At 44.7% G+C, this 13,999-nt stretch overlaps 1 protein-coding gene and 1 long non-coding RNA gene across 2 annotated transcripts in view; both read right to left on the bottom strand.

Annotated features, from left to right (window-relative positions):
- Positions 1–4,938: 4,938 nt before the first annotated feature.
- On the bottom strand, positions 4,939–5,238 carry LOC139273790 (histone H4-like). Its single transcript, XM_070890886.1, has one exon. The coding sequence runs from the start codon at positions 5,236–5,238 to the stop codon at positions 4,939–4,941; it is 300 nt and encodes a 99-aa protein (XP_070746987.1).
- Positions 5,239–5,454: 216 nt separating this feature from the next.
- LOC139273809 (uncharacterized) overlaps positions 5,455–13,999 on the bottom strand; it is a 39,623-nt gene continuing 31,078 nt past the window's right edge. The window contains exons 2-3 of the long non-coding RNA XR_011595379.1: positions 11,994–12,080; positions 5,455–5,668 (exon numbers count right to left, since the gene is read on the bottom strand). This is a non-coding gene — a long non-coding RNA (uncharacterized lncRNA). The remainder of the gene's footprint in view (positions 5,669–11,993; positions 12,081–13,999) is intronic.

The raw sequence follows: 13,999 nt of genomic DNA, 5'->3' as shown, positions 1-13,999 counted from the left end.
CTCGTTGCACCTTCCCTTTTCCTAATCTGTCACCATTCAGATAATAGTCTGTCTCTCTGTTTTTACCACCAAAGTGGATAACCTCACATTTATCCACATTTTACTTCATCTGCCATTCATTTGCCCACTCACCTAACCTATCCAAGTCACTCTGCAGCCTCATAGCATCCTCCTCGCAGCTCACACTGCCACCCAACTTAGTGTCATCCGCAAATTTGGAGATACTACATTTAATCCCCTCGTCTAAATCATTAATGTACAATGTAAACAGCTGGGGCCCCAGCACAGAACCTTGCGGTACCCCACTAGTTACTGCCTGCCATTCTGAAAAGTACCCATTTACTCCTACTCTTTGCTTCCTGTCTGACAACCAGTTCTCAATCCACGTCAGTACACTACCCCCAATCCTATGTGCTTTAACTTTGCACATTAATCTCATGTGTGGGACCTTGTCGAAAGCCTTCAGAAAGTCCAAATATACCACAGCAACTGGTTCTCCTTTGTCCACTTTACTGGAAACATCCTCAAAAAATTCCAGAAGATTTGTCAAGCATGATTTCCCTTTCACAAATCCATGCTGACTTGGACCTATCATGTCACCATTTTCCAAATGCGCTGCTATGACATCCTTAATAATTGATTCGAAGGGCCAAATGGCCTTCTCCTGCACCTATTTTCTATGTTTCTATGACTCTTTTCATACAGTTTTCATTGATAGACTAAAGAACATTTAGGGAACCGGTTGTGGTCTTTATACAAATTTTGAGTCACTGATAACTGTAGTTCAATTATTCACTGCTAACTGGAAGAGAGTTTGTGTGAGCACCGAACCGTAATGCAGATACCAGGAACTGAAAACTCCCGCATACAGGTCTGAAACAGACCAATTTATCTGTACCTGAACTCAAGGTCTCCATTAAGATAGTATGCAGCCCTTTCACAGATACTGTGGGTGGCTCTGAAAAGAGCCTTTAGGTTATTAGATTAAATCTTGTCCGTTTTATTTGTTCTTGGAAGAAGTGGTGGTTTTCTTGGGCAGCAGCACAGCCTGGATATTAGGCAGCACCCCGCCCCGAGCGATGGTCACCTTTCCCAGCAGCTTGTTGAGCTCCTCGTCGTTGCGGATGGCCAGCTGCAGGTGTCTGGGGATGATGCGGGTCTTCTTGTTGTCGCGGGCCGTTGCCGGCTAGCTCCAGGATTTCAGCGGTCAGATACTCGAGCACAGCAGCCATGTAGACCGGGGCTCCGGCACCCACACGCTCAGCGTAGTTCCCCTTTCGCAGGAGCATGTGAACACGGCCCACAGGGAACTGCAGTCCGGCCCGGGAGGAGCGAGACTTGGCCTTGGCCTCAGCTTTTCCGCTGGTTTTTCCTCTTCCAGACATTTCCACAATCCACAGGTTTAGAGAAAGAATCAGAAACTCTTCCCACATCTGCCCTTCTTATAGCTTCTGGAGGGATGCAGGGAGCGAACATGTGATTGGTCACTCTGTGGTGAATTTCATTGGTCATTTCCGATGACCAATCACAGTCTGCTTCGTCCACGAATGAAAGGAGAGTGGAAATTACTGGTTCTCAAGTCAGAAATTAACGATTTTTTAAATTCAAAAATTCCGCCAATAATTGTTAAAATTGCGGATTATGTTAGTAACTTCACCATTAGACAATACTCCAAAACACTTTTTGTTTCCTTTTGTCTTATTACATGTAATAATTGTTTCCTTTTGTCTCATTAATTGCAAATTCCAGCCTGTAACAATCAGGATTGAATTTGGCTTCAGTTTCAAACTGTCTGTAACGGGCGGGACTCAGTTCCCACTGATTCTGTAACGGGACACATTCCAGCTCCATCTTTGTAAACGTGAACTTCTTTTCACAGGAGCTGCTGTGGGAGTGAGACCAGAACTGAGATTACTTCTGTAAAAAGAGGAACAGTGTTCAAACTGCCCCTGTTCTAGTCTCTAAGAACTCCCATTCTGGGTTGTTACGCTGCGGGGACTCTCGGGTTAATAAACAGACAGAGCGGGAACAGAATTTTTAAAAGTGAAAAGGACTTGAGTGAGAATGTGACTGAAATCGGAGTTTCCCCGCCCCCCAAATAAATTCGTCGGCAGGCGCTGTGAATGAACGGGTCTGAGAGCAAAGGGAAAGCGACCAGGGACCGTGTTTGTAGTTTACTCACTGCAGGAAATTCCAGCGACGCTCAGGTCGAAACGGTCAGTGAAGCTACTTATGAGAATTCAAAACTGAATCTACAGCTGGAATTGTAAAGGTTCTCACACGCAGTTGTTCGGGAAATAATTACAGTAAATTCAGTCTAAAGGGTGATGTGTTTGTGCAGCTCTTTCAATGATGTTGTGGGTGGCTCTTAAAAGAGCCGTTGTGTTTGGGGTTTGTTCTGTCAGGACAACGTGGAGTTTTACTTGGAGCTGGTGTACTTGGTCACCGCCTTTGTTCCTTCCGACACGGCGTGCTTGGCCAGCTCCCCGGGCAGCAGCAGGCGCACGGCGGTCTGGATCTCCCGGGAGCTGATGGTGCGGCGCTTGTTGTAATGGGCCAGGCGGGAAGCCTCACCCGCGATGCGCTCGAAAATATCGTTCACAAACGAGTTCATGATGCCCATGGCCTTGGAGGAGATGCCGGTGTCGGGGTGAACCTGCTTCATCACTTTGTAGATGTAGATAGCATAACTCTCCTTCCTCGACTTTCGGCGCTTCTTACCGCCCTTCGGTGGTGTTTTCTTGATGACTTTCTTGGCACCCTTTTTCGAAGCTGGTTTCTTTTCCTCAGGCATCGTCTTGTTCAGTCAGGTACAGATATGAAGGAAATTCTGCTCCAGGCTCGCATTATATAGGCAGCCCCACACTCCGCCCACAGCCCTATGCTAATGAGGGATGGTGAAGGCAATGACTGTGATTGGTTCATTGGTTGCATTGTCAATTTCCATTGTTCTGTATCTCTCTGATTGGTCTCTTTAAACATCCAATCAGATTTATTGCTCGCCACAATTACAAATTCTTGAATGAGGTCATCAATTACATCCCCTCCCGCTTTATCCTCTATTCTTTATGTTTCTATTCCGCTCTCATGCAAAAATGTTCAATGACGGCCGAACTTATGAGGAAGGTCATTCACGTTTTTTCCTATATATATATATCTGAACAGCAAACTCGCTGCTGTGTTTGTCGATCTAGATTTCGACATGTTCGAGACATTGACCGATTTGTAACCGAGATTGCCTGGGGGTCACTTCTGATCAGGACTTGTGAGTCCTTCTATGAGGGCAAGGGACCCTCCCTGCCCATCCTTCCTGATGCTGCCTTCCTCCTATCGTTTAATTCAACACCTTTCTTATGTCGCTGCTGTAACATGGATGTAACAGCATGGATTTATGAAGGGGAAGTCATGTTTGACAAATTTACTGGAATTCTTTGAGGATGTAACGGGCAGGGTAGATAAAGGGAAAGCAGTGGATGTGGTGTATTTGGACTTCCAGAAGGCATTTGACAAGGTACCACATAAAAGGTTACTTACTGCACAAGATAAAAGTTCACAGGGTTGGGGGTAATATATTAGCATGGATAGAGGATTGGATAACGAACAGAAACCAGAGAGTCGGGATAAATGGTTCATTCTCGGGTTGGCAATCAGTAACCAATAGGATGCCACAGGGATCAGTGCTGGGACCCCATCTATTTATGATCTATATTAATGACTTGGAAGAAGGGACCGAGTGTAATGCAGCCAAGTTTGCTGACGATACAAAGATGGGAGGAAAAGCAATATGTGAGGAGGACACGCAAATTCTGCAAAAGGACATAGAAAAGCTATGTGAGTGAGCAAGAATTTGGCAGATGGAATATAATATTGGAAAGTATGAGGTCATGCAATTTGGCAGAAAAAAAATCAAAGAGCAAGTTATTATTTCAAATGGAGAAAGATTGCAAAGTGCTGCAGTACAGCGGGACCTGGGGGTACTTGTGCATGAAACACAAAAGATTAGTATGCAGGTACAACAAGTGATCAGGAAGGCCAATGGAATCTTGGCCTTTATTGCAAAGGGGATGGAGTATAAAAGCAGGGAAGTCTTGCTGCAGTTGTACAGAATATTGGTGAGGCCACACCTGGAATACTGCATGCAGTTTTGGTTTCCATATTTACAAAAGGATATACTTGCTTTGGAGGCAGTTCAGAGAAGGTTCACAAGGTTGATTACGGAATGAGGGGGTTGACTTATGAGGAAAGGTTGAGTAGGTTGGGCCTCTACTCATTGGAATTCAGAAGAATGAGAGATGATCTTATCGAAACATAAGATTATGAGGGGGCTTGACAAGGTGAATGCAGAGAGGATGTTTCCACTGTTAGGGGAGACTAGAACTAGAGGGCTTAATCTTAGAATAAGAGGCCACCCATTTAAAACTGAGATGAGGAGAAATTTCTTCTGAGGGTTGTGGATCTGTGGAATTCGCTGCCTCAGAGAGCTGTGGAAGCTGGGATATTGAATAAATTTAAGACAGAAACAGACAGTTTCTTAAACGATAAGGGAATAAGGGATACTGGGGCAGGGAAGTAGACCCGAGTCCATGATCGTAATAAATGGCAGAGCAGGCTCGAGGGGCCGTATGGCCTACACCTGCTCCTATTTCTTATGTTTTTATGTTCTTTTGTTCTAACTACATTAGTTGTTCCAATATTACCTTCATCTGGAATGCCCCGTAAATGTCAATGATTCGAAGACTAAAAGGACATTCCGTCCATCGTGTATATGCTGATTGAAAACACCCAACACCACAATATAGATCTCGGCAAAAAACATATCTATACAGAACAATATAAATCAACTATCTCGCCCCCGTTCCCCAGGTTGCTGCTCTCTGAGGCGGTGGGTGGCTCTGAGAAGAGCCTTTGTGTTGTGTTTGGGGGAAAGGGTCGCGTTATTCAGCCGCCGAATCCATAGAGAGTGCGGTCCTGCCGTTTCAGAGCGTACACCACATCCATGGCAGTGACCGTCTTGTGCTTGGTGTGCTCAGTGTAGGTGATCACATTCTCCAGGAAAACCTTCAGCACCCCGCGGGTCTCAACGGAGATCAGGCCCAAGATCCACTTGACTCCGCCACAGCGAGCCAGGCGGCGGATGGCTGGTTTGGTGATGCACTGGATGTTATCACGGAGCACTTTACGGTGCTGTTTGGCTCCAGCTTTACCCAGTCCTTTGCTTCTTTTACCTCTTCCAGTCATGATCATTCTTTACTGAAATCACCGCTGAATGTTAATCTCACGCCTTAGCCATTGTCTGTTGAGCCCACCAATGAAACGAGGACAGAAATTCCTGTCAACGGTCACACCTCGAACGATTTTTAATTTCAAAAACCCCGCCAATAATTTTTTTAAAGTGCGGATTATGTTAATAAATTCACCATTAGCCAAAGATTTACAAACAGGTTTTACTTCCTTTTATTTTATTCCATATTTCCCTTACTAATTCCAGGCTGTTCCAATCAGGATTAAATTCGCGTTCACTGTCAATCAGCCTGTAACGGACGGCAATCAATCCCCACTGACTCTGTAACAGGACACATTCCAGCTCAAACTGTGTAAAAGTTGGGAATCACAGATCATGGATTGATCCTCTGCACAGGCGGGAATGAGACCAGAACTGGAAGTCCTTCTGTGAAAAAAGAGAAGAGGGACAGAGTGTTCACACTGCTCCCATTCTGGTCTCTGTAAGAACTCCCATTCTGGGTTTTTACATTGCAGGGAGTCCCAGGTTAATAAACGGATTGACCGTAACAGGAATTGAAAAATAAACTTGTAAAGGGCTTGCGAGAGAATGAGGTGACTGAAATCTGAGTCTCATTCCCTAAACAAGCTCTTAATTCCTCGGCAGGAGCTGTAAATGGGAATAAGCGACCAGGAACCGTGTTTGTAGCATGAATGGCGGGAAATTCAACAGCGGCCTAACGTCGAACCAGACAGTGAAGCTGCTTATGAGAATTCAAAACTAATTCCACAGCTGGAACTGCAAAGGTTCCCAAACACACTTGTTCAGGAAATAATTACAGTAAATTGAGTCTAAAGGGTGATGCGCTTGGCAAGCCTTTCAGAGAGGTTGTGGGCGGCTCTTAAGAGCCGTTGTGTTTCTGGTTTGTTCTGTCAGGACAGCGTGGAGCTTTACTTGGAGCTGGTGTACTTGGTCACCACCTTTGTCCCTTCCGACATGGCGTGTTTGGCCAGCTCCACAGGCAGCAGCAGGCGCACGACGGTCTGGATCTCACCGGAACTGATGGTGTCAGATTATAGTATGAGAGTGTGTATTTTATTCTGTACCTGTCTATCTCTGGTATATGAATGTGGGGTTTAACCTGTACCTGTCAGTTACTGGTATATGATTGTTGGGGTTACTCTCTACCTCTCAGTTTCGGTTATGTGATTGTGGGTTTTAATCTGTACCTGTCACTCCCTGGTATTTGAGTGTGGTGTTTATTCTGTACCTCTCGGTTCTGGTATATGAGTGTGGGTTTAATATCTACCTGTCAGTTTTTGGTATGTGAATGTGAGGTTTAATCTATGTGTCAGTTTCTGGTATATGACTGTGGGGTTAATCTGTACCTGTCAGTCTCTGATACGTGACTGTGTATTTTTTCTGTAACTGTCAGTTTATATGTGAGTGTGTATTTTATTCTATATATTTCAATCTCTGGTATGCGAATGTGGGGTTTAACCTGTACCTGTCAGTTTCTGGTATATGAGTGTGGGATTTATTCGGTACCTGTCAGTTTCTGGTATATGAGTGTGGGGTTTATTCGGTTCCTGTCAGTTTCTGGTATACGAGTGTGGGGTTAATGTGTACGTATCAGTTTGTGGTATGTGAGTGTGGGATTTATCCTGTACCCGTCAGTTTCTGGTATGCAAGTGTGGGTTTTATTCTGTACCTGTCAGTTTCTGTTTTATGAGTGTGGGTTTTAATCTGCATCTGTCAGTTTCTGGTAAAAAATAGTGTGGGTTTAAACTGTACCTGTCAGTTTCTGGTATGTGAGTGTGGGGTTTAATCTGTACCTATCAATTTCTGGTCTATTATTGTGGGCTTTAATCTGTACCTATTAGTTTCTGGTATGTGAGTGTGGGTGATATTCTGTACCTGTCAGTTTCTGGTCTATGAGTGTGGGTTTTAATCTATACCCATTAGTTGCTGGTGTGCAAGTGTGGGTTTTATTCTGTATATTTCAGTATCTGGTATATGAATGTGATACATAGAAACATAGAAAATAGGTGCAGGAGTAGGCCATTCGGCCCTTCGAGCCTGCACCACCATTCAATAAGATCATGGCTGATCATTCCCTCAGTACCCCTTTCCTGCTTTCTCTCCATACCCCTTGATCCCCTTAGCCGTAAGGGCCATATCTAACTCCCTCTTGAATATATCCAATGAGTTGTTTCAATGGTGAAACAGCATTTGATCCTATTGCTCCATGTGGCTGTAAGATTCACAATGAAACTCAGCCACTTCAGATCACTGTTGGACTGACAGTTTCTGCTGCCTGTGATAATAGGATTGAGGCCAGTTCTGTGTCTCTGCGCTCTGTGAGTGATAATGTACTTACTGTATGCGAGAAGGAGCTGCCTGCACTTTTCCTTGTGTTCTGGGTGGAAGAAATATCACATTTATACTGGCTCAATGAAGTATTTTGCTTTGAGAATAATAATACCAGAAAAATATTAGTTATGATATGGACAACTGATGGGGAAAATATACAATAAAGTTGTAATGAATGTTTATGTTTATAATAAAGTAAAGTATCTGGAGAGAGGAAACCGTGATACAAACAGTGTCCTTGTCTGACCTCACTGCAGTACAGCGGCACTCAGATTTTCCACACCAGGTGTGTAGGACGGTTCTATAGAAAGTTATCAGCATCCAGACACAACCCAAACCCAGCACTGGTCCATGAATGGGATCACCCGATTGATACAGTTGAGATTTATATCTTCCACTCCCATAGAACTACCTGTAAAATTCTGAATCGCTTCCTGGATTATAACCACAGATACCTGGGCTATACAACAATTGCTCTCAGTCTATTGGAACCGAGTTAAGTGCCTGTGCAGTCAATAGAATGTCACAGAGCCCGGATCCTGATATATCTGAGGGAGCGACAATGTATCTCTCAATCACATTCAACAGTTTCTGGAGAACTCAACGCACCGAAACAAAATTACCAAATTTAAATATCTACTTTCTGTCCTGGTGCCTGCAATAGATGCACTTTGTGACACTCCTCACATCCTCACTGTCAGGCTGTGTTTCCACTGTTCAATGTCCAAGAAGAGCAGACACTGAGATTGGGACTGAATCAGGAACATTCACTACTGATTTGGTGAAAGAAAGCAGCAATGATTTGGAAGAGTGCGGTGATTAACTTTCTCTGTTACCTTACACTGTAAACACACAGCCCGGGATATCTCCGCTCCCTTCCCCCACTCACTCCATGTTCCCGAACTACTTCCTGCTCCATTCTGCCTCTTACAAACAGCCCCCGGTACCCTGACACAAAGCCCATTTGCGGACACAGTCTCAATGCGACGTGCTGCTGTAAGGAGGCTGCTGTTTGCTCCCTTACTCTGGCCCGGGATATCTCCGCTCCCTGATGTGTTCAACGATCATCAGCCCAGCACAGATGAAATGGCAGCCACTGGCAGAGCTGGGGATAGGGAGGTCACATGGGCCCTTCCCGTCAGTTTAAACACTGGGCGGGAGACAAGTGGGGGGGGGGGGCGGAGCAGGCAAGTATTTCAGTGCTGGAGCGTGAAGCTTGGAGGTGGATCTGGAAGCTCAGAGGCCGCTGTCTCTGCTCAATCTGTCACCCTGTATTGTTCAGACTATGGGATGTGAGTGTGGGTTTTATCCTGTATAGTTCAGACTATGGGATGTGAGTGTGTGTTTTAACTGTATAGTTCAGACTATGGGATGTGAGTGTGTGTTTTACACTGTATAGTTCAGACTATGGGATGCGAGTGTGGGTTTTACACTGTATAGTTCAGACTATGGGATGTGAGTGTGTGTTAAATTTTATATGAATGGAAAAGCCGAATGTTTAAAAGAGGAGAGACTAGTAAATGTAGTTATTCAGGGGGATTTGAATGTCATTGTAAACAAATCACATATAGTTAACTTGCAGCTACTGCAAGCAATTAGGAAGGTAAAGGATATGTTGGCCTTTATTACAAGGGGTTTGGAGTATAAGAGTAAAGAAATGTGGCTGCAATTACGTAGGGCTTTGGTGGGACCACACCTGGATTACTGGGCACAGTTTTGGTCTCAGTGCCTAAGGAAGGATATTAGAGGGGGTGCAACATTGAATCCTGGGTTAGAGAGATTGAGTGAAATGCACCTATACACTCTGGAGTTTAGAAGAATGAGAGCTGAGCTCATTGAAACCTAAAAAAAAAAATCTTAGAAGGCTTGACAGGGTAGATGCTGTGAGGATGTTTCCCTTTGCTGGATAGTCTAGATCTAGGGGTCATAGTCTCAGGATAAGGGATCGGACACTTAGGACTGAGATGAGGAGAAATGTATTCACTCAGAGGGATGTGAATCCTTGGAATTCTATATACATAGGTCTGAGACGCTCAGTCATTGAGTATATTCAAGACAGAGAACAAAGGGAATCAAGGGAAATGGGTATCAGGCAGGGGTTCAGGGTGAAGTTCAGCCATGAATGTAATGAATTGTGGAGCAGGCTCGAGCAGCCTTACTGCCTGCTATTTCTTATTTTCTTATAGCCGTCAGTATCTGGTACGCGAGTGTTGTTCTGTTGTTCTTTCTTCAGTTTTTGGTGGGCAAAAGTGGGTTTTATTATACACCATGTCAGCTTCTGGAATGTGACTGCGAGTTCCACTCTGTTTTTGCCTGTCTCCGGGATGCGAGTGTGGATTTTACTCTGTACCTGTCGGTCTCTGGTATGTCAATGTGGGTATTACCCTGTACCTGTCAGTTTCTCGTATGTGATTGGGGATTTATTCTGTACTTGTCAGTTTCTGTTATGTGAGCTTTATTCTGTACCTGTCATTTTCTGAATTTGTAACATGGGTTTTCCTCTGTACCTGCCAGTTTCTGGGATGTGAGTGTTAATTTTTTGTCTGTACCTGTCTGTTTCCGGTATAGGAATGTAGATAAAACTCTGCAGTTCTCAGTCTCTGGGATGTGAGTGTGCGTTTTACTCTGTATCAGTCAGTCTTTGGTATGTGAGTGTGGGTTTTATTCTATAGCTGTCTTTCTCTGCTATGCGAGTGTGATTTTACACTATCATTCAGACTCTGGTATGTGAGTGGGGTTTTATTCTGTACCTGTCATTTTCTGATATGCGAGTGTGGATTTTAGCCTGTATCTGTCAGTTTATGATATGTGAGAGTGGGTATCTCTCATTGTCTTTTATGTAAGTGTAAGTTTTACTCTGTATTGTTTAGTCTTGGATATGGGAGTACAGAATTTGCTCTATGGTTGTCTGTCTGTGTGATGCAAGTGTAGATTTTACTCTGTATCTGTTCGTCTCTGACGTGAGCGTGTGAGTTTTACTCTCTAACTTTCATTTTCTCAAATCTGAGTTGGGTTTTATTTTGTACCTGTCAGTTTCTAGTATATGAATAGGGGTTTTAATCTGTACCTGTCAGTTTCTGCTGTGATAGTGCTGCTTTTGTGCTGTATGTGTCAGTTTCTGATGTGTGAGTCTGTTTTAATCAGTACCTGTTAGGTTGTGGTACGTGAGCGTGTGTTTGACTCTGCATCGATCAGTATCTTTTATGTGGCTGTTGATTTTGCTCTGCAGCTGTCACTCTCTGGGATGTGAATGTGGGTTTGACTCTAGCTGTCATTTTCTCATGTGTGTGTGTGTTATAGACTGTATGTGTCACTCTCTGTGGTGTGAGTGTGGGCTTTACTCTGTATCTGTCAGTTTTTGGAATGTGAGTTTGGTTTTAATCTTTACCTGTCAGTTTCTGATATTTGTCTGTTGTTGTTACTCTCCAACTGTTAGTTTCCAGGATGTGATTGTGTATTTTAATCAGTACCTGCCAGTTTCTTGTACAGGAGTGTGGATATTAGTCATATCTTCCAGTCTCTGGTATGTGAGTGTATGTCTGACTCTGGGATGCAAGTGTGTATTTTATTCTGTATCTATTGGTTTACAGAATGTGTTAACTTTTATTCTGTACCCCTCAGTTTTTGTTCTGTGGATATCCATTTTACTCTGTACCAGTCACTTTCCGATATGTGAGTGTGGATTTTAACCTATATCTGCCAGTCAGTCAGTCTGTTACCATATGTGATTGTGATTCAATCTCAATCTGTCATTCACTGTACCCGAGAGTATGTATCATTCTGTCTCTCTCAGTCCCTGGCACTGTGTGTAGGTGTGGGATCCATTCTGTGTCTCTCAGTCCCTGGCACTGTGTGGTTATGGGGTTCATTCTGTTGCTGTCAGTTTCTGTTACTGTTTGAGAGTGTGAGAATGATTATGTATTGGTTAGACTGGTGATGTGTGTGAGTGAGAGATTCATTATGTAATTGACAGTCTCTTGTACTGTGCTATTCTTGCTCCGTGAGACTGTTGGATTCGGTTCCTTCTTTAGGCCTATGCTAGTTTGAGATTATCCGCGATTGTCTCAGGAGGAGGTTTGGTTCAGTCCATTACCTCTGTTTCTCTGCTCTTGTATGTTAGTTGCTGGGTTTGAGAGTCAGTGTACAGACACCAGTGTGGATTGACACCGTGTCAGTCAGTCCTTGTGTGTGAGTAAGGGAGTGAAAATGGATCTGCCTCTCAGAGCGATATGTTTGGACTTTGAAACAACATCTTATTGTACTGTTCCAAATGACAGTGGGATTCATAATGTAACTCTGGGATTCGGATCACTGTGGGACTGACAGCTTCTGCTGCCTGTGACAATATGATTGAGATCAGTTCTGTATCACTCACAGCGCGCAGAGACAATGTACTTACTGTGTGTGAGAAGGAGCTGCCTGCACTGTTTCTTGTGTTCCAGGTGGAGGAAAGATCACATTTATTCTGGGGGTGAAGTATTTTGCTCTGAGAATAATAATGAGAGAAAAATATTAGGTACAAGTCATGGACAGGTGCCCGTAGACTATAACAATGTGTATTTTTATAATAAAGTAAAGTATCTGGAGAGAGGCATGCGCGATACAAACAGTGGCATTGTCTGACCTCACTGCAATACAGCAGCACTCAGATTCTCTCATCATCATCATCATCATCATAGGTGGTCACTCAAACCAGGATGACTTGCTTCCACGTGAGTTCAGATGTTTCAATGAAGGACCTGATATTCCAGTCCTGAACTCCAGTTGAAAGGGTGGAAAATGGCAGTGCGTGGATTTTTTTAACGTGTGGTGACCATCACACATCAGCCACCACATGTACTTGACAGAGCTAGGCATTTATCCAGTGGCAAGGGTTGACCTGGACTGGAGACCTGCTCGGCTGCACGGACCTAGTGCGCACAGACCCAGTGTGGGCTGGCCTGTGCTGCCCCTGGGCCCTCGGCTCTTCTGGGCCCTGTACCCTCATTCGCCGCACCTCTGTCACAATCTCTCGCCGCTCCTCCGCCACAAACATTCGCCGCACCTCCGCCATGATCTCCCACTGCACATCCACACCAAACATTCGCCGCACCTCCGCCACGATCACCCACCGAATCTCAGCCACGATCCCTCAATGACCCTCCGCCTCGATCACTCACCACACCTCCGCCACGACCATGAGCAGAGGAGCGGGACGGTCGTGGCGGAGGTGTGGTGAGTGATCAGATTCCCCACACCAGCTGTGTCAGACGGTTCTATAGTAAGTTATCAGCATCCAGACACAACCCAAACCCAGCACTGGTCCATGAATGGGAACACCCGATTGGCACAGTCCAGGTTTATATCTCCCACTTCCATGGGACAATCTGTAAAGTTCTGAATCGCTTCCTGGATTATAACCACAGGTATCTGGGCTGTACAACAATTGTTTTCAGTCTAATGAAACAGAGCCGAGAGCCTGTACAGTTAACAGAATGTCACAGATGTATCTGAGGGAGCGACAATGTATCTCTCGATCACCAGCAACACGGTTCTAGAGAATTCAACACACCGAAACAAAATAACCGATTATTGAAATGTCTCCTGTCACACTCCTCTCCTGGTGCCTGCAATAGATGCACTTCGTGACACTCCTCAGTCAGGCTGTGTTTCCACTATTCAATGTCCAAGAACAACAGACACTGAGATTGGAACTGAATCAGGAACATTCACTACTGATTTGGGGAAAGAAAGCAGCACTGATTTGAAAGAGCGAGGTGATTTACTTTCTCTGTTACCTTACACCGTACACACACAGCCCGAGAATGGCCTCTCCCTTCCCCCACTCACTCCATGTTCCAGAACTAATTCCTGCTCCACTCCACCTATTACAGACAGCCCCCGACTGCCGCTGAACTTACCCCGACTCAAAGGCCATCTGTGGACACAGTCCCAATGTGATGAGTTGCTGTAAGGAGGCTGCTGTTTGCTCCCTTACTTGGGGCCGGGATATCTCCGCTCCCTGATGTGTTCAACGATCATCAGCCCAGCACAGAGGAAACGGCAGCCGCTGACAGAGCTGGGGGAGGGGAGCTCGCCTGGGCCCTTCCCGTCGGTTTAAACACTGTGTGGGGAGGGGAGGAGCAGCATGTATTTAGCGCATGCTCAGACCATCTTTTTGTCACAAATTAAATTAACAAAAATGGGATTGTTTCACAAGTTGCTTTTATCTCTAATTAAATAGGTCACATTGAGAGGATTTTAATTATAATCCGAATTACCAACAAAATGATTCGGTGAGCCGGACACTGGAGTGCGATTTCCTCGAGAGTTTTACTCTTTCCGTCAGTCTCTGGTGTGTGTGTGAGTGTGCCCCTGTCATTTCTGATAGGGGACTATGGGTTTTATTTGCTGCATATTATTGTT

This window comes from Pristiophorus japonicus, chromosome 9, assembly GCF_044704955.1.
Source record: "Pristiophorus japonicus isolate sPriJap1 chromosome 9, sPriJap1.hap1, whole genome shotgun sequence".
NCBI classification, from domain to species: domain Eukaryota; kingdom Metazoa; phylum Chordata; class Chondrichthyes; family Pristiophoridae; genus Pristiophorus; species Pristiophorus japonicus.
Note: the sequence above shows the minus strand (reverse complement) of the source record. Positions and strands in the feature narration are given on the sequence as shown.

Excerpts from the sequence above, each read along its gene's own strand:
- LOC139273790 (XM_070890886.1), bottom strand. The coding sequence starts at position 5,238 with ATGACTGGAAGAGGTAAAAGAAGCAAAGGACTGGGTAAAGCTGGAGCC.